Source organism: Bos mutus, chromosome 13, assembly GCF_027580195.1.
Source record: "Bos mutus isolate GX-2022 chromosome 13, NWIPB_WYAK_1.1, whole genome shotgun sequence".
Taxonomy (NCBI): domain Eukaryota; kingdom Metazoa; phylum Chordata; class Mammalia; order Artiodactyla; family Bovidae; genus Bos; species Bos mutus.
Genome location: NC_091629.1, coordinates 72,713,793 through 72,741,752, shown reverse-complemented (window position 1 = coordinate 72,741,752; position 27,960 = coordinate 72,713,793). Strand labels below are relative to the sequence as shown.

At 42.8% G+C, this 27,960-nt stretch overlaps 1 protein-coding gene across 1 annotated transcript in view; it reads left to right on the top strand.

Moving 5' to 3' along the window:
- MACROD2 (mono-ADP ribosylhydrolase 2) overlaps window positions 1-27,960 on the top strand; it is a 2,305,531-nt gene that overhangs the window by 1,670,422 nt on the left and 607,149 nt on the right. The window contains exon 8 of the mRNA XM_070382044.1: window positions 19,172-19,245. Coding sequence (XP_070238145.1) covers window positions 19,172-19,245 — 74 coding nt within the window. The remainder of the gene's footprint in view (window positions 1-19,171; window positions 19,246-27,960) is intronic.

Sequence of the window (27,960 nt, the reverse complement as noted above, 5' to 3'; positions counted from 1 at the left end):
AAAGGAAACTTCAACTAAAGTTAGAGTTGGGAAGGCCTGTGTGGGGAGTTCTTACACCCTCCCAGGCATTATCCCAAATAAAATTTGGGGCAGGAGGAGAAGGGGACGACAGAGGATGAGATGGCTGGATGGCATCCCTGACTCGATGGACGTGGGTCTCAGTGAACTCCGGGAGTTGGTGATGGACAGGGAGGCTTGGCGTGCTGCGATTCATGGGGTCGCAAAGAGTCGGACACGACTGAGCGACTGAACTGAAGTGAACTTGCATCTCAGAGAAGAAGCAGGAGGAAGGACTAATTCTTGTTGCCCAGCAACAAGCCCAGCCAATGGAAAACACTGCAGCTCAGCCTATGAGAAGACACTACCAACCTGAAGGCTTACTTTCCTCCAGTGAAAATTCACTTAGAACTGCTGCTGCAGCTACTAAGTCGCTTCAGTCGTGTCTGACTCTGTGCGACCCCATAGATGGCAGCCCACCAGGCTTCTCCGTCCCTGGGATTCTCCAGGCAAGAACACTGGAGTGGGTTGCCATTTCCTTCATCAATGCATGAAAGTGAAAATTGAAAGTGAAGTCGCTCAGTCATGTCCGACTCTTCGCGACCCCATGGACGGCAGCCTACCAGGCTCCTCCGTCCATGGGATTTTCCAGGCAAGAGTACTGGAGTGGGGTGCCATTGCCTTCTCCATCACTTAGAACAGTCCCTCCCAAAGCCCCATTTTCCCTATAAAAGCAACCTGTGGTTTGCTTGTGGTTAGCCAGAGCTTGTGTCTTCTGAATTGCAGTTCTTTCAACTACTCCTGAGTAAACTCATTGAGCTAGTCTGGTAAGTTACCTTTTTTTGAAGTTGACACAAAATTGTCTACTCCAAGCTCCAACAAACAATTCCTTAATTACAGTTTAGGTTTTCCTGCCGTGGTACTGGTTCCTGTGGAGATTTCTGCTTAGGAATTTCTGTTCTGATAAGTTGGAATTCTCTGTTATTCACCAGTTTCTCCAAATTAAAGAGATAGTGGTTTTCTCTGTGACCTCACTTCTCTGATGGATCTAAGAAGATCTTTTTAAAAATATTTCCAGTTTGTTCAGTCAGTTTTTCCTTGTCAGAACAAAGTGATGAATCCCAAGCACCGTTAAGTGCCAGAATGCCATTCTATTTTTTAAGGGGGAAAAAAAAAAATCTTTTCAGCTGTTGCTGCTGCTGCTAAGTCGCATCAGTCGTGTCCGACTCTGTGCGATCCCATAGATGGCAGCCCACCCTGCTCCGCAGTCCCTGGGATTTTCCAGGCAAGAACACTGGAGTGGGTTGCCATTGCCTTCCCCATTGTGTTACATAAGTGAATGTTGTGTGACTAGTTTATATTTCTATCAGCAATACCTTGATATGTTGGCGTCCACACAAAAATTCCCACTTTCAAAAGAAATCCATCAAACCTTCAACTTATATGTTTAAGTGGGTAGTATTACCTCTAAAAGCACAAACTGAGCTTCTCTGACCCTGGCAGGTTTTCATAGTGTGTTACAACTTCACGTTATTGTGCATTTGCTTACTGTAGCTCTAGCAGGAGAACAGATTGATTTTTGATGGGAAATACACCCTTCCAGGGACAGGGGAGCCTGGTGGGCTGCCGTCTATGGGGTCGCACAGAGTCGGACACGACTAAAGTGACTTAGCAGCAGCAGCAGCAGGATTTCATTATCTTACCACAATCTTGGTCTAGAGCTCATGGTTTGTGAGATATTGTCATTCATTATTAAGATGAACAATGACAAGCATTGTGGGAAATTTGCATTTGAAAATGCAGTTTTCCTGCTCTACAATTCTGTGGCTTATTTGGTCTCTTCATTCCTGTGTCATTCCTCAAACCTCCTACCCCCACATGCCTCACTGTGGTTTAGAAGAATGAGCCAGGTTCTGTCCATCTGAAGGAAATGGTACATGCATCACTTCCTTTTACATCTCTCTAGGCATTTTTAGGAGTAGTGTCTTATATTTGGGTAAAACTTTGAAATCCAAAAACCAGTGAAGGGAATGTTCTAGATAGAATAGTGTGTGTGTATATATATACACACACACACACATATACAACAAATCAATCCATTGTTCAGGTCCCTCCAAATTCCTTTTAGATTCTTTAAAGAAGTGTACCCCTCTTACTAGGCTTCTGTAAAAATCCAGAGTGTGGTGATTTGGGGGGATCTAATCAGTAAACTCCTTTTGGAGGTTGATATTTTAGAGGACAGCAAGTATGGTACAATTCTTTCAGAAGTTTAACTGTAAATGAGGTCAATCTTGTGAAAACCTGTTTCTTCCAGTACCTGTTTCTGTTACCAAAGATTGCCTTTCCTAGTGTCAAGAGGGGCTTCTGGGAGAAGGCAGGTAATGTAAATATGCCCCCAAGTTCTTGACAGACTGGGAGACTGATCTTGAATGAACGCACCTGTGCTTGGAGCCGCTGCTCGTGGTGGACGGAAGCGCTTCATGCTCTCAGCTGGGTCTCCAGGGCTCCCGTGCTAACCAGCATTCACCTACCTCGCTTCAGGCTTTCTTACACTCTTCAGCTCTCTCACATCTTTAAGTACCTATAAGGAAAGGGGCCTGAATGAGAGCACCTGTGACCAAAAGAGGCACGTGACTTACACCCCTTAGTCTTCACAAGAGTAACCTTAGCGCCACGTTGCAGGTGCAAACACAGAGCAGCAGAAACGTGCTGCGTTCACCCAGAGGGCAGCTTGCAGGATGCAGGGGGACATGCACAGTGTGGTAGGTCTGGCTCCAGGCCTCTTCTTGGCCTTGTTTGAGCAGCCCTCTTGACCCCATTCCCATGCCCTATTCCCATGCCTCATTCCTTGAACGAGTATACAGAGTGTATTACATTTTACTCTGGAAGAACAGTCCACAAATGAAACCATATTCTGAAGATTAGAAAGACCTAGATAAAAGCACAGACCACTCCTGGGTGCTGTGTGGCCTTAGTGGGATTTCAGAAAAAAACTTACGTTCTCTGACTATCAATTCTAGTTCAGTGTATCAGTCAGATTTTTCTGTATTAAGACAACCCCTCCAATCCAATGGCTGACAGCAAAGAGCCTTTATTCTCTGATTCCTGGTTCTGTGGTCTTGCTGTTGTTTAACTGATAAAGGCTAGGCTTGGTCTGGCCAAGCTGGGTTCTAGGCTTTTACTGGGGCTCAGTCTCTGTCAGCTCTCTCATTTCAGGGGCCAGGCTGAAAAAGCAGCATCTACCTGGGGTATTCTTTCTATGCCACCAAGAACTTTTAAAGCCTGTTTCTGCTCACATCCTATTGACCAAAGCAAGTCACACACGCAAATTCGGCATCAGTCAGGCAAATAAGTACACTCCACCCACAGGGACAGGTTCTGCAAAGCCAGGTGGTAAATGATGTAGCAAAGAAGAGTGGAGAACAGGGGACACTTATCTGATCCAGCACACTCAAACTAAACTATTAAAAAGAGATACAGTGGTCTGCTGGTAGCATTCCTGCTCACATCAGACTTGAAGCTTTGCCGTCTGTCTCAACATGGAAATTTTCAGAACTTCTCACTTGGTAACTTTTGAAATGTCTTTGCAAATGACTTTCAGTATGTGGTCCTCCAGTGGACTTTAATTATATCAAAACAAGGTGTTTTTGATCACAAAAATCACACCAAATGTTTTATTTTTAATTACAATTTTAGGCCCTAAGAGTGCATTCACCTCTGGCTCACTCAGCAAGAGAGTGGCTGCCATGGTATATGCTTTCAAACCGTGAAGAGTTTCCACCAGCTGGGCCCTCCCTATGTAGGAAAATTGTGCATACTGACATTGGGAGGCTAGCTCAAACCTCAGATTATAGAGGGTTGAAGCCAATGTCTATCTCAGCATTCAGCCTTGAGAGATAGTTCATGCTGTGTGACCATCAGAGTGCAGATGGTCACTGAGAAGCTTTTCAGAGGCATTCCTGGACTGATGAAGGCAGTTTACACAGGCCTTCAGGGAACTGGACCAGGCATTGGTCTGTAAAAGCCAATAATCAGAGGCTTTGGGGACTAACTCATTGTCTTCCATGTTTGTTGATTGGGATTAACACTGCTGGGAGCTGTGCTGACGGTCTCTAGTGTGGGTCCTTCAGGAGAACCTTGCTCCTGCCTGGACAGGTGTGGGGCATAAAATCAGCTTCTTGGGACATAAACTGTTTTCTGCCTGCGAGTGGGTGACATTCGAAACTTAGACACTCCCTGTGCTGATATGTCCCTGAAATTGGTCCTATATTCTCCCCACTTGAGGGTGACAGAAGCCCAAGAGATGTTTATCAGACCTAAAGCCAAGAGGATCTAGATCTCATTCTCCTAGGTGCACCAAATAGATTCAAGGGATTAGATCTGTTAGACAGAATGCCTGAAGAACTATGGACGGAGGTTTATGACATTGTACAGGAACAGGAATCAAGACCATCCTCAAGGAAAATAAATGCAAACGGCAAAATGGTTGACTGAGGAAGCCTTCCAAATAGCTGTGAATAGAAGAGAAGTGAAAGGCAAAGGAGAGAAGGAAAGATATACCCATTTGAATGCAGGGTTCCAAAGAATATCAAGGAGAAGTAAGAAAGCCTTCCTCAGTGATCACTGCAAAGAAATAAAGGGGAACAGTAGAATGGGAAAGACTGGAGATCTCAAGAAAATTAGAGATACCAATGGAACATTTCATGCAAAGATGGGCTAAATAAAGGACAGAAATGGTATGGACCTAACAGAAGCAGAAGATATTAAGAAGAGGTGGTAAGAATACACAGAAGAACTGTACAAAAAAGATCTTCATGACCCAGATAACAATGATGGTGTGATCAGTCACCTAGAGCCAGATATCCTGGAATGTGAAGTCAAGTGGGTCTTAGGAAGCATCACTATGAACAAAGCTGGTGGAGGTGATGAAATTCCAGTTGAGCTATTTCAAATCCTAAAAGATGATGCTGTGAAAGTGCTGCACTCAATATGCCAGCAAATTTGGAAAACTCAGCAGTGGCCACAGGACTGGAAAAGATCAGGTTTCATTCCAATCCCAAAGAAAGACAATGCTAAAGAATGCTCAAACTACTGCACAATTGCACTCATCTCACATGCTAGTAAAGTAATGCTCAAAATTCTCCAAGCCAGGCTTCAACAGTACGTGAACCATGAACTTCCAGATGTTCAAGCTGGATTTAGAAAAGGCTGAGGAACCAGAGATCAAATTGCCAACATCTGCTGGATCATCAAAAAAGCAAGAGAGTTCTAGAAAAATATCAATGTCTGTTTTATTGACTATGCCAAAACCTTTGACTATGTGGACCACAACAAACTCTGGAAAATTCTTCAAGATATGGGAATACCATAACACCTGACCTGCCTTTTGAGAAACCTGTATGCAGGTCAGGAAGCAACAGTTAGAACTGGACATGGAACAACAGACTGGTTCCAAATAGGGAAAGGAGTATGTCAAGGCTGTATATTGTCACCCTGCTTATTTAACTTATATGCAGAGTACATCATGAGAAATGCTGGGCTGGATGAAGCACAAGCTGCAATCAAGATTGCCACGAGAAATATCAATATCCTCAGATATGCAGATGACACCACCTTTACGGCAGAAAGCAAAGAGGAACTAAAGAGCCCCCTTGATGAAACGGAAAAAGAAGAGTGAAAAAGCTGGCTTAAAACTCAACATTCAAAAAACTAAGATCATGGCATCTGGTACCATCACTGCATGGCAAATAGATGGGAAAACAGTGGAAACAGTGACAGACTTTATTTTGGGGGGGCTCCAGAATCACTGTAGATAGTGACTACAGCTGTGAAATTAAAAGATGCTTACTCCTTGAAAGGAAAGTTATGACCAACCTAGACAACATATTAAAAAGCAGAGACATTCCTTTGCCAACAAAAGTCCATCTAGTCAAAGCTATGATTTTTCCAGTGGTCATGTTATGGATGTGAGAGTTGGACCATAAAGAAAGCTAAGTGCTGAAGAATTGATACTTTTGAACTGTGGTGTTGGAGAAGACTCTTGAGAGTCCCTTGGACTGCAAGGAGATCCAACCAGTCCATCCTAAAGGAAATCAGTCCTGAATATTCATTGGAAGGACTGATGCTGAAACTCCAATACTTTGGCCACCTGATGTAAAGAACCTAGTAGAAAAGACCTCTAAAAAGACCTCAGAATAGACCCTGATGCTGGGAAAGATTGAAGGCGGGAGGAGAAGGGACGGAAAGAGGATGAGATGGTTGGATGGCATCACTGACTCAATGGACATGAGTTTTAGTAAACTCTAGGAGCTGGTGATGGACAGGGAGGCCTGGCTTACTGCAGTCCATGGGGTCTCAAAGAGTTGGACATGACTGAGCGACTGAACTGAAGTCATGTGCGTGGGATATTTAGCCAGCAGGCTCCAATACACAACACAGAATCAGTTCATTTCCTGATTGAACATGAAGGACTGATTGAATGTGGCAAGGACTGATTTCCCTAGACCTCAGGTGGTGTAAAATCATGGCCGGGAGCCTCACAGGGCACTGGAGCAACCAATTATGCCCCAGGTTCTCACTGTTCATACTCCATGTTTTTGAGCACCTATTTTGCTTTGTCATTGAAGGTGGAGGGCTTCCCTGGTGGCTCAGTGGTAAAGAATCTGCCTGCTGATGCAGGAGGCACATGTTCAATCCCTGGGTCGGGATGATCCCTTGGAGAAGGAAATGGCAACCCACTCCAACATTCTTATCTGGAGAATTCCATGGACAGAGGAACCTGGTGGGCTACAGTGCATAGGGTCACAAATAGACATGACTTAGCGACTGAACAGCACAACTAAAGGTGGAAAAGTGAGTAAGATAAGGGTTCTGCCTCTTGGAGCTTCTATTGCAATGGGATAGATGCAAGGTGACCAGTTGCATGGATCTGAGATCATTTCAGATTTTGGGAAGGGCAGCAGAAATACCCTGCAAGCCAAAGTGAGGAGTGTGGACTTTGGTCATAAGCGTGGAGAAAGCCACTCGGGGCTCCTAGCATGGACATGAGATCACATGCTTTAAATTTGGAAAAATCACTGCCCCCCAGGTCCATGTACCATACACACCACCAGTTCAGAAAGTAGACACTGAATTTTCATCTCTCAGTTGATCCCAGGATCAGTCTTTTCTACTCAAATGTGATGTCCTCAACAAACTCCTTTGATTACCCTTTTTGGAAAAATCATCTTTTAAAAAATTTCATAAGAATTCTTTTCCAGGTGATTCTGTGAGATCTTTCATCTCCCTTCTCCAGAGACTTATTCAGGGTTAGTAGGAACAGCTTGCATAGAATAGAATTTGTTTCACGAACCATTTCTCAGGTCATTATTATAATTCCTTAGGCAAAAGGTGATTTAAAAAACACTCTTAGAAATAAGACACCAGTGCTCATAAGTTTGAGAAGCTGATGAAGCTTGCATAGATGGTAACCTTGTGTCCCATAAAAATGCAGCTCATTCAGACCTGCTTTGCAGAGCAGGGACAACTTGAAAACTTCATGTTCCACAATTTTTTTTAAGGGAAAGCAAGTTACTCAAGTCTGAGGTGAATATAGTAGAATTTATGGGGTATTATTCACTATGCACACATAATGTCAAGTGAAATGAAAGAATGGGCGTGAGGAGATTAAGAAGTATAGAAATTTCCTTTCTTTATGACCAATTCTAGAGGTCGTGTGTGGAAAATCAATACTAAGCTGATACCAGTGAGGGGTAAGGCAGGGCCATGGGGGAAAGCATGATGTCACAGAAGTTCTGTTGTGAGCCAGTGAGCTTCAGATGTTCAGATTTTATTAATAACTGTGTCAAAAATTACAGTACCTACATGTTGAGGAATAACCAGCTTGTATATGGTCCCCAGGGGCTCCTTGGGCCCAAGTTATGCTCTTCAGTGAAGATAGTAAGTGCTAGACTGGGGGCTCCCACCTGAGAAAGAGGGCAGGGCATCAGAGGCCCAGGGCTCTCAGGTATGGTCCTCACAGGAGGCTCTGTACTTGGGCAACAAACTTTCTGACCACAGGGGCCTTCAGGCTGACTTCTTCCTTCCTTTGGAATTTGAAACAGGCTTGCATCTGGACTGGAGTCTCTGAAGGAGAAGCACTGTGGTGATCATCCTTCTGCAGAGATGTGAGGCTGAACTGAACGCCAGGCACTGAGCTAGAGTGTGGATGGAGGGAGGGAAGTTGGTAGATCCAGGTCAGGGGGCAGAGGGGGAAGGCTGGTTCTGGCCGTGCCTCTGCTTGAGTTCCCCTATAGTCTTTTTTTTTTTTTTCCACTTCTGTAAAATGATAAAGATTGTATACATCTTGAAGGGAGTTTCGAGGGTTTGGAGCTGTATTAGCTGGAAGCCAGAGGTGGCAGGGCTTCTAAGAACAGGCTTCCACCCCATGCCCATCCATAGCCACGTGCGGTATCATTGCTTCCTCTTCAGATAGGTGCTGGTCCACATCACATTTATCATATTAGTGAGTGATTCTAAGTTCATTAAAGCTTGTACAATACAGACTGTACTTTGCATACCTCTTGATTGTATTCAGGATGTATCCAAATTAAACATCTTTGACCAGCTCCTCCCTCAATACACTGTCACTGTCCATTTAGAAGCCAACTCATCTTCTTTCTTCTCCCTTCTTTTCCTTGGGCTGTTGTGAAGATTACTTAGTATTGGCATGCATTTTACTTAGTGACTTGTACATAATAATTACTTGCTAAATGTTAACAACAGCAACAACAGCAGCAATTTTGCTATTTCAAGATTTCTATGTAGTGGGGCAGCCTCACATGCCAATGTGAACCTGGCTTATGACCTCTGAAAGTGAAGTGAAAGTTGCTCAGTCATGTCCAACTCTTTGTGACCCCATGGATGATACAGGCCATGGAATATCTCCAGGCCAGAATACTAGAGTGGGTAGACATTGCCTTCTCCAGGGGATCTTCCCAACCCAGGGATCAAATCCAGGTCTCCCACATTGCAAGTGGATTCTTTACCAGCTGAGCCACAGGGGAAGCCCTCTGCACCTCCCAACAGTAAAATATGATTGTGATTTCATGCTGATGACCAGCAGGCTCCCCAACTCTTTTCCCTTTGTCATTAACTTATAAAACATTCTCTATTGTGCATGTTCCCAAGATGACAACTAGAAAAGTTTAGAGAAAGAGCGCTCTCCAGATAAGACATAATACCTCACTTCCTCAAATTCGTGAACAGATGCTGGTGGCTGTCATAGTTTCCTTTCCCCCAAAAGCAGGGGTTAGGGTTGAGTTTGGAAGAGAGTTTCATGAATGGTAGTAGGGGAGAAAGACAAGGAGAGGGGGTCAGCTGAGCATCTGAGATCAAAGAGGATCTTGCTGAGCATCATTGCTGTGGACCATGGGAGCATCCACCCACTGGGCAGCATTCAGCATGCCCCTCAGCCTTCTCCACCAGGGGGCGGGTGATCTGATGTGGGTACCCACTACCTCATTAATCATGACTGAAGGATGCTCCTGGTGCCTTTGATTCCCTGACACTCCAGACTTGCCCCATAGTGGGCAGTGAGAACCCACAGTTGAAAGGCAGCAGGTGCCGGTGGGTGTAAGTTGAGCCAGGGTGCGAGGATTACACATGCCACGGGGATGTATGTAGGGCATGGTCTGAGTCTTCCACAGTGATGCAACTGATTGATATGCCATATTGTATGTGTATATGTATGCAAATGGGCTTCCCCTGGTGGCTCTGCAGTGAAGAATCTGCCTGCAAGGCAGGCGATGTAGGAGATGCAGGTTCGATCCCTGGGTCAGGAAGATGCCCTGGAGCAGGGCATGGCGAGCTGTTCCAGTATTCTTGCCTGGAGAATCCCATGGCCTGAGGAGCCTGGTGGGCTACAGTCCGTAGGTTTGCAAAGAGTCGGATACGACTGAAGCAAATGAGCATGCATACGTATATGCAAATAACAAGCCTGCCGTATTATGTGTATACAGATGTATGACACAGCCTGCCTTGTCCTTTCAAGCAGCAGCTAAGACTCCACCCTGTTGAGGACGGACTGCAGATGCCTCCCTCTTGCCTTCCAGGTGCCCTTTTGCTCTGCTGAGAGAAGCCAGCGACGCCCTCGTTAGCATGCTGCTGCCATGCTCACTGCAGTGACGGGGCCAGGGTCAGCCTTATTACTTCACCTGTTTTATCGCTTGTGAAACTCAGCCGTTAGCCAGAATTGTCTGAGTGGCTGCTCTGGCAGTTGCTTAACGGTGAGGTTCCTTCAGCTCATTTCTCTCAAGTAATTTGATTCCATCACGCTATCAGAATTGCTTTTTTTGGTTTGGAAGGAGGCCTGGGGGAGGAGGTTGATGGAAAGCTGTTTTGAGGTTAACAACAATCCTTGTCCTGTAAGTTTCCCCGTGTCCACCACACTCCCCATCTGCACGCTTCTACCTCTCTCGCCCACGCAGGTCAGGGGTGGATGTGTGTTCAGGAGGTTGGTGAAGTATGTTCTGAGCAAAACACAACCCAGCTCGCGTTGCATCTTCTTTTACCTGAGCTTGTAAAGTGTGTTGTTTCACTGTCTACTTAGTCCCCACACCAGAATTCGTGTGCTAAGATAGAAAAAGATTGTGGCTATCCTCTTAAAAAATCAAGCAAAGTATAATTTTACATTAAGTCAATGTTGAAAATCCCAGTTCAACTGATGTTAACATTTCAATAAGCCCAGTAATTCATGATTCCCCTCATTTAGGACAGATTTTCATCAATGCAGAAAATCCCATGTTTAATAACTGATATTTTTATTTTACTTGAGTTTGTGTGTAAATAGAAACACTAAAAGCAGCAGCATGCTTTCCTCATTAAAGACTTGATGGGGAGGGAGGATTTAAAAGTAGATGTGAATTTAATGGGCAGAGTTTCAGTTTGATTTTTTTTTTAAACTATTGCTTCTTTTTTTTTTTTTTTTTGGATATTTATGGCCATTTGGCCCCAACTGGGTGCTTATAGTCACCCTAAGGGCTGGTAAGTGTGGCAACCACTTTGTAAATAATATGCAATGGACATGGAGATTTATGATCCCATAAAGTTGTTACTATTTTATCACAGCCTTGGGCCAACTGCCTGGCTGGGTAGAGTTGATAATATGGATTAAATACCCTTTGAGGTGAAGGCCACTCCAGAAGAAATTGTGTAGCTAAAAAAAATGATTCAGTACACAAACAGTAGTTTTTACATTTATGAGGTTTGCCTGGGCATTGATCACTAGATGGTTTTCTTCTTACAACTGCTAGAGAGGCACGGGCAGTTAAAGCGCAGGTGATCGCTGGAAACTGGGCTGGAAGATGAGGGGAAATGCAGGCCCTGGGTGGACTATAAACGGTAGATGGGTTGAATATTTTAAAGCATGGATTAACTGTACTGGGTATTCTGTTCAATTTGATTTTTAACTCTTTTGCATGCTAAGAGCTTCTCAGAAATAATTGATTTAGGGCATTACTATCTGCCTCTGTATGATGTAGTAATCTATAGCTCCAAGCATACCTCACTGTGAGTTTAAAACAGAAGTTGATCCATTGCTTCTTCCTCAAAAACGGGCAGAGTATGTTATATTTATATTTATTTGGGTAGACTGTGCTGGATTTTCAATAGAAAATATTTGTTTTATAACAACAGGACAACTTTAATTTCTCCATAGGAACCTATAGACAAAGTAAAGATATTTGGGTGCTCAACTGTTTCCAGCTCTTTGCCACCTCATGAACTGATATTGGGAAATTATCAACAACAGCGATTTTTTTTTTTTTTAAGAAAGCTAGAGAGGAAAATTGTCAATGACAAGGTCAAAGCCAGATTCACTCCAATTATGTTGGAAACAATTAGGATTTTCCACAATTCCAATAAACAGTGTCTTGGGTAGAGACTTCAATGACTCTTCGCTGCTGTTATCTTTTCTGCAGCTTGATGCAAAGAGAAAATATAAGGCAATAACTGAGTGAGAGAAAATGGCTAAAGTAGTATTTGATACTCCATGGAAGAAAAGCATTGCAAACTCAACTTGCTGTTTTGGTTTCCCCACTCTGTTGTTTCTCCCTTTTGTCTCCACTTTTCCCTCTTCTGTTCTGATGTTCTGTTGACAGAATTTGTCCCCTCATGGTTTAAGTACTCACTGCTTTGTAGAGAGAAAACAAGAGAGTCAGAAAGTGTGTCTGAGCTTCTAGCTATAAAAGGTATTGATTAGCCTAAAGCTGTCCTTAATGGCTTTAAATGTGGTCAAGAAAATATAATGAAGTACATCCTGGCATGTTAACTAACTAGAAAGATAACTACATTGTTTTAAACTTTAATACATTTCTGTTGGGACTGCACATCAGTACAACCGCTTTGGAAACCTGGTAGGAGCTGCCAGTCCTACCATCTGGGGAATGAACCTCTGGACCCATAACCCCAACTCCTGGGTACATTCTGAGCAGAAACAAGTGCTTTAGTTTTCAGCGTGGCATGCAAGAGAATGTTTATGGCAGCTTTATTCACAATAGCCCCAAATTGGAAACAATCCAATTATCCATCAATACTGGAATGGATAAGTTGTGGAATATTCATGCAGTGGAATGCAGCCCTCCAGTGAAAAAGAATGAGCTTCTGCTGCACGTGTGAATATAGCATGGCTATATGGATACATGGATAAATCAGGCAGGCATGATATTGAACAAAATACAGACAGTGCATATTGTCCATGTATATGAATTGTAAAAGCAACAAAGCTAATCTGTGATTAGCTGTTCATTCAGGGTATAGGTATTGACCTGAAGCAAGACAGTTTTCTGCAGTGTTGGAAATGTTTTATATCTTGAGGTGGTGAACAGTGTATATGTGTGTGTGTACATATATATATACACACACATGCACATATGTGTATGTGTGAAAAACTTTGCAAGCAATTTAAATACAAAAGTAAATTTTAAAAATATTGTGTGATTTGGCTTCACCATTGACAGCAAAAGTTAATTTTAATAACCCTAATGAATGAGGAACTAAGTAGCTTTGGAATGACAGAAGCATGTTCTGTGCACACCTGGACACACACACCACTCCCTGCATGCTTGGCCCTGAATTGCTAATGGTTTGCTCAGCCTCATTGACCCTCATACTTGGAAGAGACTTTGTATGTCATCTAATTCAATGATTCATCTGAAGCTTGTCTGCAGCCTTGCCTCTGGGTGGCCATTCTGCTTTTGTGAACAAAAGCCCCCTGGTGACCAGAATACCATTGAAACCTCCTGAAGCAGGCCTTACTGTCCTCAGGAGCCTGGGCACAAATCCGCCCTTGTCTCTTCCTTGGTCTTTCTTGTAACCCTTGGGGTCTTGCAGTTAAGTGGACAAAGGATTGTGTGGTTGCTATTTGCCCAGAATATAGTATAATATTTATTTTGTTTACTTACGCTGCTGACAGCAAGTATGTTTTCAGGGATATTTGTCTGGATATTTTCCTCCCCTTTTAATTACAGCATAGCTTCCCACCAGGAGCTATATTTTCTCAAATGCAGTTTCTCAATAGTTTTCCCTCAGGGATGAAATAGGATAATGTGGATACATCATTTCTGCTTGGACATCTCATACCATACTCTTGAGCTAAGCGCTCTTGTTCCCCCAGTAATTAACCATTCCTGCTGTCGGTGCAAAAGTTCCTGAGTCCACATGTACTTATTGATCATTTTCTATGTGCCAGCAATGTTTCGGGGATACATGATAAGTAAAAACAGGTGTGGTAGCTTATCTCCTTAGGACGTTCACTCTATGAAGATTGTTAATCAAATATTTCCATAAATAAACATAAAATTGCAACTCCAGTGAGTGCTGCAAGGAAAAGGCACGTGGTCTTATGAAAGCATGAGGTGCGTAGTCGTCCATATCAGAGGAGCCTTCCCTGGTGGAGTGTTGGCTGAGCAGAGGGCAAATGTTAAAATGAGCTAGGAAAAGACAAGAATGCCATTTCTGGAAGAGGAAACAGCATGAACAAGGCCTCATTGCAGGAAGGTGAAAAGGAACATGCCACATTCAAAGACTAGAAAGAAGGTCAGTGTGGCTGGAATGAGAAAGCAGAGAGTAAAACAACATGAGACAGAGTCAGACCACTCAGGAGAGAAGTGTCAGCACGAATCTGGGGAGTGGTCTGAGGACAGAGCAGCCTTCAAAGGCTTGCAAAGGCTGTTCTTTGGAAAGTTCCTGAACATTCTAAAAAGAAGAGCTTTTGGGGAGATAGCTTTGGAATGGAAATATTACATCAGGGTCCAGAGTGTGATCTGGGGAGGAGGTACGGTGGGGGTTGTCATCAGAAATGACCAGGTCAGGGAACTGGCAAACCAGGTGTTGAGTGAGTCATCATCTTGGATGTTAAAAGTGCCCAACGTTATTACAAACCTGGAGGTGGAGATAAAAACTACAACTCAGTGCCAGAGGTTTGATGAATGTGGGAAAGTGACCAGGAGGTCACACATAGTTGAGAAGTGACCACAGTTGCCATGGTTCTAGGAGAACTTGTATAATTTCTCTGTGGGGAATTACATCTTCTAAAGGTTAATGCTGATGGCCATTGCAACTGAGCGTGATTACAGAATTTATTAGCTTTATATAGCCCTATAATTTTACTATTTAAATACCTCTTGAACACATCAAAAAGTTGGAGGTTTTCATGGGAAGAGAATAGAGGTAAGACAAATCTAGAATGGCCCCTGGGGTGTATACTCAAGCTAAGGTGCTAAGGTTTATTCTGGAAGAGCCGGAGAGTCAGCCAAGGCTGCCACTGTTTTGAGTAAGGTGGTGGTAACTGTACTTTAGGAGAATCACCTGAAGGCGGTGTGCTGGATAGGCGAGAGAAGGGGAGATGACCAAGAGCACAGGTACAAGTCAACTGCAGTTGTTGGGGCGAGAGCGGATCAGACCTTCTGAGATCGATGGATGAGGAAGAACGGGGTGGTGTCAGATCTGCCAGAGGGACACTGTGGGACCAGGTTACCAGGGGGGAAGCCGCTGACTCCGCAGCTGCTAACAGAGAGGCAGAGCCTTGGGCAGAACCAGAACCTCGGGAAGGGGTTCCTCTTGTGGACGAATGCACGTTGCACTTTTGGTTACACATCATACATCCGGCTCTACAGCCCATCAGGGGAGGCACCTGGGTTATTACAAATGTAGGTTTCCAACTCAGGGGAGAGACGGACTGGAAAGCTCACTGTGGTTAACCCCTAATTACGTACGCCCATTCTGGCCACCTTGTTTTTCTTTGCAGCCCACTAAGACTCCTTCTTCCCCCTCACGTCACTTTCTCTCACCTTTTCCATCAATTCCTTGCTGCTCACACCTTATTCCCAAGGACAGTGTCCCCTCGGCTCCTGACATACAGTGCGCTTCCCAAGGATTCTGTTGTTTTCTAAAAAGTAGCCCCTTCCTTCCTCAGCTCTCATCCGTGTCCCTACATTCCTGAATGCCCTTGTTTGCTGGACTGTGATGGCCTCTTGTTATTTCCTCCCTCCCAGCTTTGGGATTTAAAGACAAGGACTGGTCAGGGTCTATCTATACAGATATATCCATAAGTACATATGTGTATGTACATATATACCCTTTTCTAATTAAATAATGGGGTTCCCAGGTGGCACTAGTGGTAAAGAACATAAGAAAAGTGGGTTCAGTCTGTTTGTTTAGTGAATTAGCTAATGAACTGACAGGCTTTTCTCATTTTAAGAGTTTTATATTTTGAAAACTTCATTTAAGCAAAGTGAAACTATGTATAACAAAGCCATGATCCCAAATGTCATAAACGAATCTGCAAGTTTGAGAACGTGTGTACTTGTTTTTACACGGCAGGGTTCTCTCTCTCCTATGACAGTGACCAGGTGGAGCTTGGCACTGCTTTATTTCGGTCCCTTTCTTTCACAAAGCATGTAGAGACTTAATTACAAAAGCAACACTTACTTTTGGAAGTGGGGACAAACAAGTCCTCTTTTATTTCTCTCTCACATTTTCTCTGAAAGTCCACTGAGATTTAAACCATTAGTATTTAAATCATTAGAACTCCTGGAATATATTCTTTCCAGTGGTGGTGGTGGGGGGCGGGGTTCAATCCCTGGTTGGGGAACTATGATCCCATATGCTGTGCAGTGTGGCCAAAAGATAGAAAAAAAGAAAATCCAGGACTAGAATATACAAATCTGTAGAGACAAAGTAGATGAGTACTTGCCAGGAGCTGAGGGAGAGGTGAGACTGGGGAGAGTAATGAGTTAGAGCTTATTTTTTGGATGGTGAAAATATCCTGGGATTAGTGATGATGACTGCACAAGTTTGTGGACATCAAAACTGCTAAACTATATACTTTAAAACACTTCAAAGATTTTTTTTTAAAAATCCAGGAGGTAAAAGACACTGAAACATAAAAAATTAGTTAAAAACATTTAATACCAAAGAAGATGAAGACTGAGTGAAAGACTACAGACTTTTGTGACTAGGAAGCCAGTGGTGAGCTTGAGTTTTAATAGAAGAGTCACTCCCATCTCTCCTTTATTCCCCATAAATGAGTGACTTATAAGGTTTTCCCCTCACATTTATCTCTATTGGCAGAATGTCTGTGATTCTGTGAGTTCTTGAATGTGTTTGGTTCACATGCACTACAGGATGAGCTTTAGAAACTCTGACTCTGTGTGCTTATGCTCATTGATGTGTTACAAGTGCATCATTCTTCCTGCTCTTCTACAACCAAACCTGTACTATAAAATCAGGTCCTTTCATGTTGCCATTTCCAGTGGCTTTAAATGGAGCAGGCATGGCCTTCCTTGAATTTGTACAATATCTTTCAGTGGTTTGACTCTGTGACCAGTCTCTCACCCTGTCTTGTGCCAGCTCATTGATGGAGGGCTGCTGACTGTGTTACCCTGGGTCCACCACATTGCCGTCTCTGACCTGAATTTATTTGATTTGTCAGCTGAGGGTAACAGGCTTTAATATGACATCTTGAAAAGAAGAGAAGTGAAAGGCAAAGATATACCCATTTGAATGCAGAGTTCCAAACAATAGCAGGGAGAGATAAGAAAGCCTTCCTCAGTGATCAGTGCAAAGAAATAGAGGAAAACAATAGAATGGGAAAGACTAGAGATCTCTTCAAGAAAATTAGAGATACCAAGGGAACATTTCATGCAAAGATGGGCTCAATAAAGGACAGAAATGGTATGCACCTAACAGAAGCAGAAGATATTAAGAAGAGGTGGCAAGAATACACAGAAGAACTGTATGAAAAAGATTTTCATGACCCAGATAATCACAATGGTGTGATCAGTCACCTAGAGCCAGATATCCTGGAATGTGAAGTCAAGTGGGCCTAAGGAAGCTTCACTACAAACAAAGCTAGTGGAGGTGATGGAATTCCAGTTGAGCTATTTCAAATCCTAAAAGTTGATGCTGTTATAGCACTGTACTCAATATGCCAGCACATTTGGAAAACTCAGCAGTGGCCACAGGCCTGGAAAAGGTCAGTTTTCATTCCAATCCCAAAGAAAGGCAATGCCAAAGAATGCTCAAACTACCGCACAATTGCACTCATCTCACATGCTAGCAGAGTAATGCTCAAAATTCTCCAAGCCAGGATTCAGCAATATGTGACCTGTGAACTTCCAGATGTTCATTCTGGTTTTAGAAAAGGCAGAGGAACCACAGATCAAATTGCCAACTTCAAAAGCAAGAGAAGTCCAGAAAAACATCTATTTCTGCTTTATTTACTATGCCAAAGCCTTTGACTGTGTGGATCACAATAAACTATAGAAAATTCTGAAAGAGATGATAGTACCAAACCACCTGACCTGCCTCTTGAGAAATCTATATGCAGGTCAAGAAGCAACAGTTAGAACTGGACATAGAACAACACACTGGTTACAAATAGGGAAAGGAGTATGTCAAGGATGTACATTGTCATCCTGCTTATTTAACTTGTATGCAGAGTACATCCTGAGAAATGCTGGGCTGGATGAAGCACAAGCTGGAATCAAAACTGCCAGGAGAAATATCAGTAACTTCAGATATGCAGATGATACCACCCTTATGGCAGAAAGTGAAGAAGAACTAAAGAGCTTCTTGATGAAAGTGAAAGAGGAGAGTGAAAAAGTTGGCTTAAAGCTCAACATTCAGAAAACTAAGATCGTGGCATCTGGTCCCATCATTTCATGGCAAATAGATGGGTAAACAATGGAAATAGTGGCCGACTTTATTTTCTGGGGCCCCCAAATCCCTGCAGATGGTGACTGTGGCCATAAAATTAAAAGGCACTTGCTCCTTGGAAGGAAAGTTATGACCAACCTAGACAGCATATTAAAAAGCAGAGACATTCGTTTGCCAACAAAGGTCCGTCTAGTCAAGGCTATGGTTTTTCCAGTAGTCATGTATGGATGTGAGAGTTGGGCTTTAAAGAAAGTTGAGTGCCAAAGAATTGATGCTTTTGAACTGTGGCATTGGAGGAGACTCTTGAGAGTCCCTTGGACTGCAAGGAGATCCAACCAGTCCATCCTAAAAGGAGGTCAGTCCTGGGTGTTCACTGGAAGGACTGATGTTGAAGCTGAAACTCCAATACTTTGGCCACCTGATACGAAGAGCTGACTCATTTGAAAAGACCCTAATGCTGGGAAAGATTGAGGGCAGGAGGAGAAGGGGATGACAGAGGTTGAGTTGGTTGGATGGCATCACTGACTCAATGGACGTGAGTTTGGGTAAGCTCTGGAAGTTCCTGATGGACAGGGAGACCTGGCGTGCTGTGGTCCATGGGGTCACATAGAGTCAGACACGACTGAGTAACCGAACTGAACTGTATGAGAAAATTATGTGAAAATGTTGTGAAAGCTGTTAAGCAATTGTAAATCTTTTTAATAGATAACCATACAACTGAAGAGACAATTAGTTCTCTATTGCCCTTCTTGCTCTAGATGGGTGTAGGACCAGTGCCCTTGTATATAGCATTGCAGACTTCATCTCCTGTGATGTGAAGTGTAGAGTGTGTAGACCACTTACTAAGGTCTGCCTTGCTCAGTACTAAATGGTTGGATTGAATGTTGACTAAATGAGGAAAAAACCCAGTATCCATCCATGACTGACTCTCTATCACCTTTGCCTTTTTAAAAAAATGTGTCTTCTGCTTTTCACTTAGGTTTTCCAAACGAGCCTGCTGCAGTCATCGCCCTTAGCACCATTAAGGAATGGCTGGCCAAGAATCAGCACGAGGTAGGGGAACACAGTCAGTGAACATACAAGATGCTGTGATTTGATCCTCAGTTTTTAAAAGGCAGATACATTTATTCCATAAGTATCCAGTAGACCTAGTCACTGAGCCAAAGATGGGTGATTGATTATCTTTCTGTAATTATTGACTGAAGGCATGAAGTTGATTGGTTTTGGTGGTGAAGATGGGCAAAATGGTCAGATTTATTTAGCCATGATCTCACTTTTGCTTCTTCAGAAAAAAATGGGTTTTTGCATAAAAGAACTGGGTGGGTTTCATTAAGATGAAGAATTCAGGGATCGTCTGGTTCTGTTTTCCTGAAGGAGTTACCTTTGTTAATAGGGGATTTCTGATGTTTGTTAATCTTTTTTCAGTAATATAAGATCACTTTATATATAACCAATCTTTAAAGCAACCTCAGAGTGTGATATTGGAGTGGGTTTGACTGCGCTAAATCATCATGATGGGGATTTTTTTAAATGAAACTGAATATTTCCATCATTGTACATCATGCCTATTATTCTACTTATTTAATAAGATCTTCGGGATATATGCAGTGATGTGTAAAAGAATTATTCAAATAAACCAAGGAACACAATAAGTAAATATGCTATGGAGGCTTGGATTTTAGAAGTTCAATGATTAACATATAACAGCAAATAAGTATCAGACAACACACAATATTGTACATTTTTCTTATGATTTTGGTTTTGTCCTCATTTGCTCACATGAGTACTGTAAAGTATTTTGTTACATTTATGATGGCCCATGAATTTAGCTTTCTCCTTTGGCAGGAAATAGATTATTTGGAAATGTCTGGGTATGGAAAGAGACTATGGGAGTTTCCTAATGAGAGCTCTTGGTGCTTTTGTGTATTTAAAGAAACAGCAGTGTCATTTTTGGTAATTACTGTGATTTCAGCATTTTTAAAACAAGTATGAACATTGTTGATCTCAAGTAGAAGACCACGTGGTCAGACATACCCATTTTGGTGCTTGCTTTTTCTTTTCCCTTTACTTTTAAAAGATGTACGTAGGACAACTTCAATTTCGAGGATAACTTTAATAACCTCAAAGATGCAGAGTAAAAATTAAACCAAAATAGCCAGTTTCCAAAACATTTATTTGACATGTATTATTTTCACAACAATCTTGCAGAACATATAGGGTCGGTATTGCTATCCTTTTCTTCATCTGGAATCAAATGGTTAAATGACAAACTCAAAACTTCAGCATCTCAGAGCCAAGAGTCTGACCTGCCTCTCCTGATGCTAAAAGCCATTCCTCCTTGGAATGCTGCTGAGGCTAGGAGAGACGTTCAGTTCTTTTGAAAGCTGGTAATCATCAATATATCTCTTGGTCATAGTGAAGACTCTTGGACCATCTGCTTGGCAAAAATATAGTGTTTCATGAAAACTGGTAAATGAGCTTGTATATTGTTATGAATCCATCATTTCCAGTTAAGTAATAATCCAAGGACATTTCCCACACTGGAAATCCCCATGAGCCATCTTGGCACATGATGTGAATACACATAACTACACAAAACATAGGTAATGAGGAGGAACAAGCATGTTGGTCACGTCTATACCTCACTGACTTGTTTTTCTGATGGAGTCTCCCTACTTATACTATTCAGAGAGTTATTTTTTTTCAGATACTTGCTGGTTTAGCTTTCCCACCTAATGTGTTGTGTGTTTTTTTTTTTTTTTTTGCTCTGATCTCCTTACTAGCCTACAGTCTTTGAGTTCACTCTTTTGCTGTCTTATTCTTTCCATGCTCATGTCTTGGGTTCATTGTAGGGAATCTACATAATTTGGATTAAGAAACATAACTTAGTTATTGTCATTACAACTTTAAACATAGCCTATGCGAATGCTTTTTCAAGAGGCTCCCTACTTATATATGCATCAGCTAATTTAATTTCAACAAGTCAGGTTTTACCTAATAAATGAAATTATAAGTCACGGGACATAGATAAAAGCTATACAAATGGATTATCTAGCAATATTTTGATGTATTTTTTGCTCTGTTGACAAACTAGGTTAAGGACTTTTTCAATTGTCTCTTCATGGCAGTATTCTTTTGGCATCCTGATTGTTTAAGCTATTTATTCATTAATTCACTCTTTTGATAATTATATATTGACTCTCACTAAAAACCAGACACTTTTCTAATACTAGGGACATAATGCTGAAAAACAATATTTTCTTATGATGTTCATAGTCTAGGAAAAGAGAAATCTAAATTAAACAAATAAATAGAATATCTCAAAGAGTACAAAGTAAAACCAAGTAATTGCATAGTGGATTCTCGGGGGATGTGGTTTTACAGAATGTAGAGATTGTTCTGAGGACATTACTTTGGGATGAAGATTTGGATGATGGGAAGGAATAAGCCAAGCCACACAAGAGGTCTTCAGGAAGGACATTCCACACAAAGGGAAGGCAAGAGGCAGACCCTGAGGGGAGAAAGTTTACTGTTTGCAAGAACAATAAAAGAGATAGTGTGGTGGAACAGAGAGAGAAAAGAATAGCAGGAGACAAGTTTGGACAGACAGTCAGGGGCCAGATGGGAGTGTTTTGGTTTCATGGAGAGACTTTGATGCTAAGGCTTTTATGCTAAGGCTTTTAATGGGAAATTGTTGAGAGTTTGGGACAAGGAGTAGCATGAGCAGATTCACCTTGAGAATGACCAAAGTCTGGTTGCTACTTGGAGGATGGACTTGAAAAATGTCCGAGTGCAAAAGGGAAGACTGATTAAGGGGGCACTGCAGTAAATCCAGGCAAGAGACAAATGTTGCTGGGAACACAATGATGGTGGAAAAGGGGGCAAGGGCGTCAAGTTTAACATACATTTTTTTTTTCAGAACAGTTGATTTGATTCTGTCCTGTTACACAAATCACACATTCCCACATTGAGAGGCCTGACTGGTACACCTGGGCCCAGTGGTGGGACTGGGGAAAGCATGTTCCATTCATCCACCATCAGCTTGCTTCCCTTGCCCACAGTTTAAGCTCTGAGGGTGCTGTTGTCACGACATATTTAAGGGGACTCGGGGACCTGGAGCCCAGCTGAACAAATATTAATAGTGCAGTTGGCTCTGACTGCAGTGGCTCAAACGGAAGAGATGGAGCAGCACTTTCTTAAAAACAGGAAGGCGAATCCTCAAGAGGATATAATTAGGGCACATCGGTGACCCACCAGAACTAAGAAATATAATGACTTCTGACTGAGAAATTGAGAAAACAAAAGAGAGTATTCACTACTGAGCGTCGAATTATTGCTCTGGGAAGACCAGAGAGATGGATTATCTTAAACAAAGATCAGAAACACAAGGAAATGGAAATCAGGATGCAGAGATAAGGTGCAAGGCAGGGAGACCCAGAGATCAGACGTGACGTGGGCAATGAGGGGTGGAGATTACCCACTGGCATTTTCAGCTTAATCAAGAATTAAGAACTCATGAGTTCAGAAAATCAAGAGAAAAGCATGTCAGAGTTGGCTATAAAAAGTTGACAGCATGTGGCATGGTAACCTTTCCAGAAGCACCCATTCTTCTCAAGTAGAAACTTTCTTAAAGAGACAAGTGAGCAAAGCAAGGGGCCCTTATGGAAACAAGCGGTGGAAATGCGCCCAGACGTCTGCCTTGGGGAGACTGCCCCGTGTTATCATCCGAAGCTTCATGCATTCCTCATTTCTCACGCCATCTAAAAATACTGTTCCTCGTGAAATAGTGATTTCCTCACTGCACAGCTCGGAAGTTCCCCTTTCCTATCTGGAAGTTAGGCTAAGTGGTGTTTCTACAGGGCCTGTTCTGTTGATCCACCCTGGGGACTCATCTCCCCTCTGGGTACCAGTCTCCAGAGCAATGTCTGTATTTGTCAGTTTTTCCATAGGTAGCAGAAGAAGAATAAGATGTCTTTAACTTGTAAAAGCTACAAATGGCTTGATGTTGTGAGCTGTTTGCCCATTATGGAGGTCATGTTCAGTGATTTCAAATACCCCAAGGGAGTAACCATCCTACAGCTCAGAGGGCTTGTAGTTAAGGCTTCCAAGAAACCATCTTAGGCAGTAAGGCACCTAAGATGAAGATTTTGAGCCAGAAGATCAGTGGATGTCCAGGACACTTGCAATCTAGAAACCCTCAGATACTAACCAGGCCTCAGTTACACTGTGACACAGACCTGTATCCCCCAGCCACCTGTCTGCCAGTGATAAAACAGCAGATAGCTGAGCAGAAGCATAGCATTCTGGGAGCTCTCATTAAAGCTCCAGCCTTGAGCAGCCGTTGTTCAGAGGGGAGGTCGTGGTTCACCTGAGACCAGGCCCCAAATGCATCTCTGCAGTTGAGGTGAGGATGGCAGTTTTCCAGAAATCTTCCCCATTCATTTACTTCATGGGAATTCCCTCATCTCCCCTTCTCCACACGCCAGCGCCCTGTTCTGTGGTGGGCACAATTCAATGGTGCCAGCTTTGGTTTGCCTTTGCAGGCCTTCCATGGGCACTTGGCTTGACTTGGGCATCATTGACATGGAGGAGCCCCAGCTCTGCATTTTCAAAATCAGTTGGTTTTCTTCTGTGTAGGAGGAAGGTAGAAGTTTTTGCTCATTGCCTGCAAAGTTTGGACCTTTGCCTAATATATAATACTTTTTAACTGCGCTTTTACCACCAACAAATTCCTGTTGAGAATGTTAAGTAGCATCTGCTTATCATTTAAATTGTTTGCTCTGTGCCTTCCAAGGGAAACGGACCTGGGTATTGCTGTTTGTCACTTTGGGTAGTTTGCCTGCAGTTGAGGCAGGCCATTCCGAGATGCTGGGTGACACCTAGCCAGGTACCCAGCTCATCACTTGTTACGAGCTAAGGTCCCAGACCTTACCCAGTGTGGTCTAGGCCTCAAGGCAACCACTGGCAGTCAGAGAACAGAACTAGTTTTGGTCTCATCCTTGGTGTTCTTTAGAAGTTAAGATATTGGCCTCTGGTTTCAGCATCCTCCTCTCTGCCGTCCAGCATGCAGACACACAATCCTCAAAGTATGGAAAAAGGTGAACACATTCCTCTCCCCCAGAGCACAGAAATGGGAATCCTCTGAAGCCATGTGCTTCAGCTTCCTGAAAGTTTCATCTGCCGTTCTGCTGTTAACTTGACAAGATCAGGGACACGGCTACTCCTTTTCTCCTCACAGATCACAGAGGAAGTGTCACACTTTAGCTTCTGACGCCAAGACTATTTTTTCCCCTTCTTGGCAGAGGTCTTTGAACATATGCAGTGTTAAAAATTGTTTGTCACTTTTATTTCAGAATCACATTATGGATCACCAAGAAAAAAAAAAAAACCACTGCAGGGCCTGCCTTATGTCACTGACATGGAACACCTTAGGATCTATGTGTGTGGTTCTTAATAGGAGGGCTTAAATGAAACATGAAATGATGTTTACATTTCTGATGGGAAAATTATATCCTTCACACCAAGTTTCAATTCCTGCGGACAGTTGTTTACAGAAATGCAAAGCAATGCACTGTCTTTCAGTTCTGCAGGATACAGAGATGTGGTTGACATGCAGAGATCTGGAAGAAGCCAGTGTTGCCTGGGGTTCTCCCTGGGGGATGTCGTTTTATGTCTAGAAGTATCGTTTGAACATCTATGCAGGCCTTAGTTTCTGGAACAATTTAAGCTTAAGATGTGTGTATTTAAAAAAATAAATTCCATCTTAAAATCGTCACATTTTGTTGCAGGAATGTGATTATGGTAATAACACCCATCATCATAATAGGCTGCTATTAAAATGTATCCTTTGAGTAGTCCAGGCCAGGTCTTCAGGTGGAAGCCGTGATGCTTATCGTCTCTGACATAATGCAAGAAAAGTATTCCCAGACTTTGCACATGTACATGCTCCTTTTGTGCTTCAGGAACCCTCAGGACTTGGAAACAATTTTTCTCTCTCCCTCCATCTTCCTTCCTTCCTCCTTCCCTCCCTCCCTCCCTTCTTTCCCTCCTCTTTCATATACATACACACTCGCTCAGTCACTCAACTGCCCATTCATATACATAATACTTCATTCTCATTGTCTGGGTTGAAGTTTGTGAGAAGCAGTTTCATGAGTGGCTGGATATGAGTTTTATCTCTTGATTGCGTGATTCTGAATACCCATTGTTAGAGTAAAAGCCATGTCCCAAGGCAACTTCTGCCTTTCTTGATGGGAGAAAGCGTTCAAGGGCTGGGTGTTGCCATAGACCCCACCTGAGAGCTCGCCAAGTGTGCAAATGCATGTCCCTCTGCATCCCCACGCTGTTTTAGCATCTGTTCCCAACAGACACACCCAAATTTTGCAGCCAGAAATTAGAATCTCTTGCTGTTGTCTCCAGGCTTCATCATCCTATTCCCATCGATCAAGAAACACAATAGGTGGATTAATACAAATTGTACCGCTTTAGTTAGTGATCCAAACTGGCGTTGGGAAGGGAAACTGAGGACCCACTTTAGCGACGGAGCAGAGAGAGCTGGGGCTCAGGAGCTGCCAGTGGCCGTGTTCCCTGCCATGGTTTGTTTTTTTTTTTGGCTGAGGGGAGAGGTTACCTTAAGAGGATATTTTGCTGAAGATGTTACTGATCATTGGGTAGTTAACAGAGTCAAAGAGCCCATTTTGTTGGCCTGAGTGAAGAATCAAAAATGTTGGTATATTTTAGTAAAACTGACCTCTCATTTTAGTATCTACAACTCAAGCTAATAATTCTCAGCTAGAGAAAAGGGATGGTTGGGAATTATTTGGAGGTTTGTTTCCCAAAGCTGCATGTTTTAAGTCCTTTACCCCTTTCACAGAACTCATCTTATGTTGAACTACTGCTTTCAGTAGAATTATTCCAGATTTTTCAAATACGTTGGGTCAGAAAAATACTTTGAGTCACTGTTCTTAATAGCAAAGTGAGTAAGAACTCTTAAAAATACAGCCTTTCAGTACTTTCATGCAGGGGGAAAACATCAGCTTGTCTTTGCTGATGGCTGTGTCTTCCTCTTTACTGTAACCTCGAGGTAAAGAAACATGCAAGTTGTATTGGAAGCCAGTACTGAGTAAAAGCCAAGAATAAATAGTATGAGACAGGTGAAGCAGAGATTCTATGTAATTAGTACTTAAGTGAACAGTTCTTTAAAAGGAAGTAAGAAGTCTGCTAAGATGATATGAGCAGAATGTTCCTACAGTTGGGATTTGTGTTTTTGAAATAAGATGGATCTCTTTACAAAATACGACTTGGAAGTATTCTGAGGCTATCTCATGAGGCTATCTTCCAAGCCTGCAGGGTTGTATCAGGGAGGCCATTGTGTAGCAGTAGCTCCTCTCCACCTTCATGGAGTCAAAACGGGACTTACAGCTTCAGGAAGTTGGATGGGTGAAGGTAGGGTGCAAGTCAACCCTGGCTATTATTTGTCTTAAAGAGGCAGATTGATATAAAAATTAGAACATTGGATTAAAAGTCAGAAAATGTGGGTTCTAATCAGATTACTCTCTTGTATGTGTGGGTGGATGCATGCTCAGTCACGTCCAACTCTCGGTAACCCCCATGCACTGTAGCCCACCAGACTCCTCTGACCATAGAATTTTCCAGGCAAGAATACTGGAGTCGGTTGCCATTTCCTACTCCAACTCTCAGTAACCCCCTATGCACTGTAGCCCACCAGACTCCTCTGACCATAGAATTCTCCAGGCAAGAATACTGGAGTCGGTTACCATTTCCTACTCCAACTCTCCTGTGTAAACACGGACAATTAAATCCATCTGTCTGTACTCCTTATCCATAAAATGGGGAGTGTGGGCTAAGTCTCTTCTAGCTCCGGGATCTGTCACCGCTGCTGTCGTCTTCTGGAGCACCCTCACTGATACAGCCACAGAGGTGTCTTTGCTCAGGTCATCATGGCATAATCGGGCCAAAAGAAGGTTTTGTCCTCTCTGATTGTCCAGGTGATATACCAAAGATCAAGCATCATTCTCACATGCTCTCTGATGCCTTTTAGACGAGTCTTAGTTTCCATATGGGTGTCTCTTTAGAGTCAGTATTAACGACCTTGACCCATTTAGTATAGGAGAAGAGGCCACCGTGTTGCTTGTCTGTAAATGATCTGGATTATATAGTGATTTCAAAATAGACAACCTTTAAAACTCCTTATGAAATTAAATCTGCTGATTATCCAAATGATGTGGCATTTTTATAAATAGAAAATAAACCTCTGAGCATGTGGTTGAATCTACATCTGACACAGGGATAAAAATGACACTGAGAGGCTCTACTTAAGGACATTCTACTGCCATTTTCTTAAGCTGGAAGTGTGTGCCTTCCTTCTTGCTGAGTAGGGAGGGAAAAACAACCCTTTGCCTTGCTCTCCACCTTAATTGAATAGGATTCATGTGCTGCCATGATTGAATGGAAAATCAGCAATCCTGCCACCATCATCGAGCTTAATTCAGGCAAGAACAAGAAAGATACTTTCTCGTTCTTGTGAAGTTAAATGATTTGCCTCTGAGAGGCAATGTTCCCAGCCAGATCTCAGTTTCATATGGAAACCGTGGCCAGATTTGTAGCCATCTCATTGCTTTTCCTAACACATTTGGATTTAGGGGTGGCCCCTGTGGAAGTTGGTTCTGTGGTGGCTCAGATGGTAAATAATCCACTTTCAATGCAGGAAACCCAGGTTCGATCCCTGCGTCTGGAAGATCCCCTGGA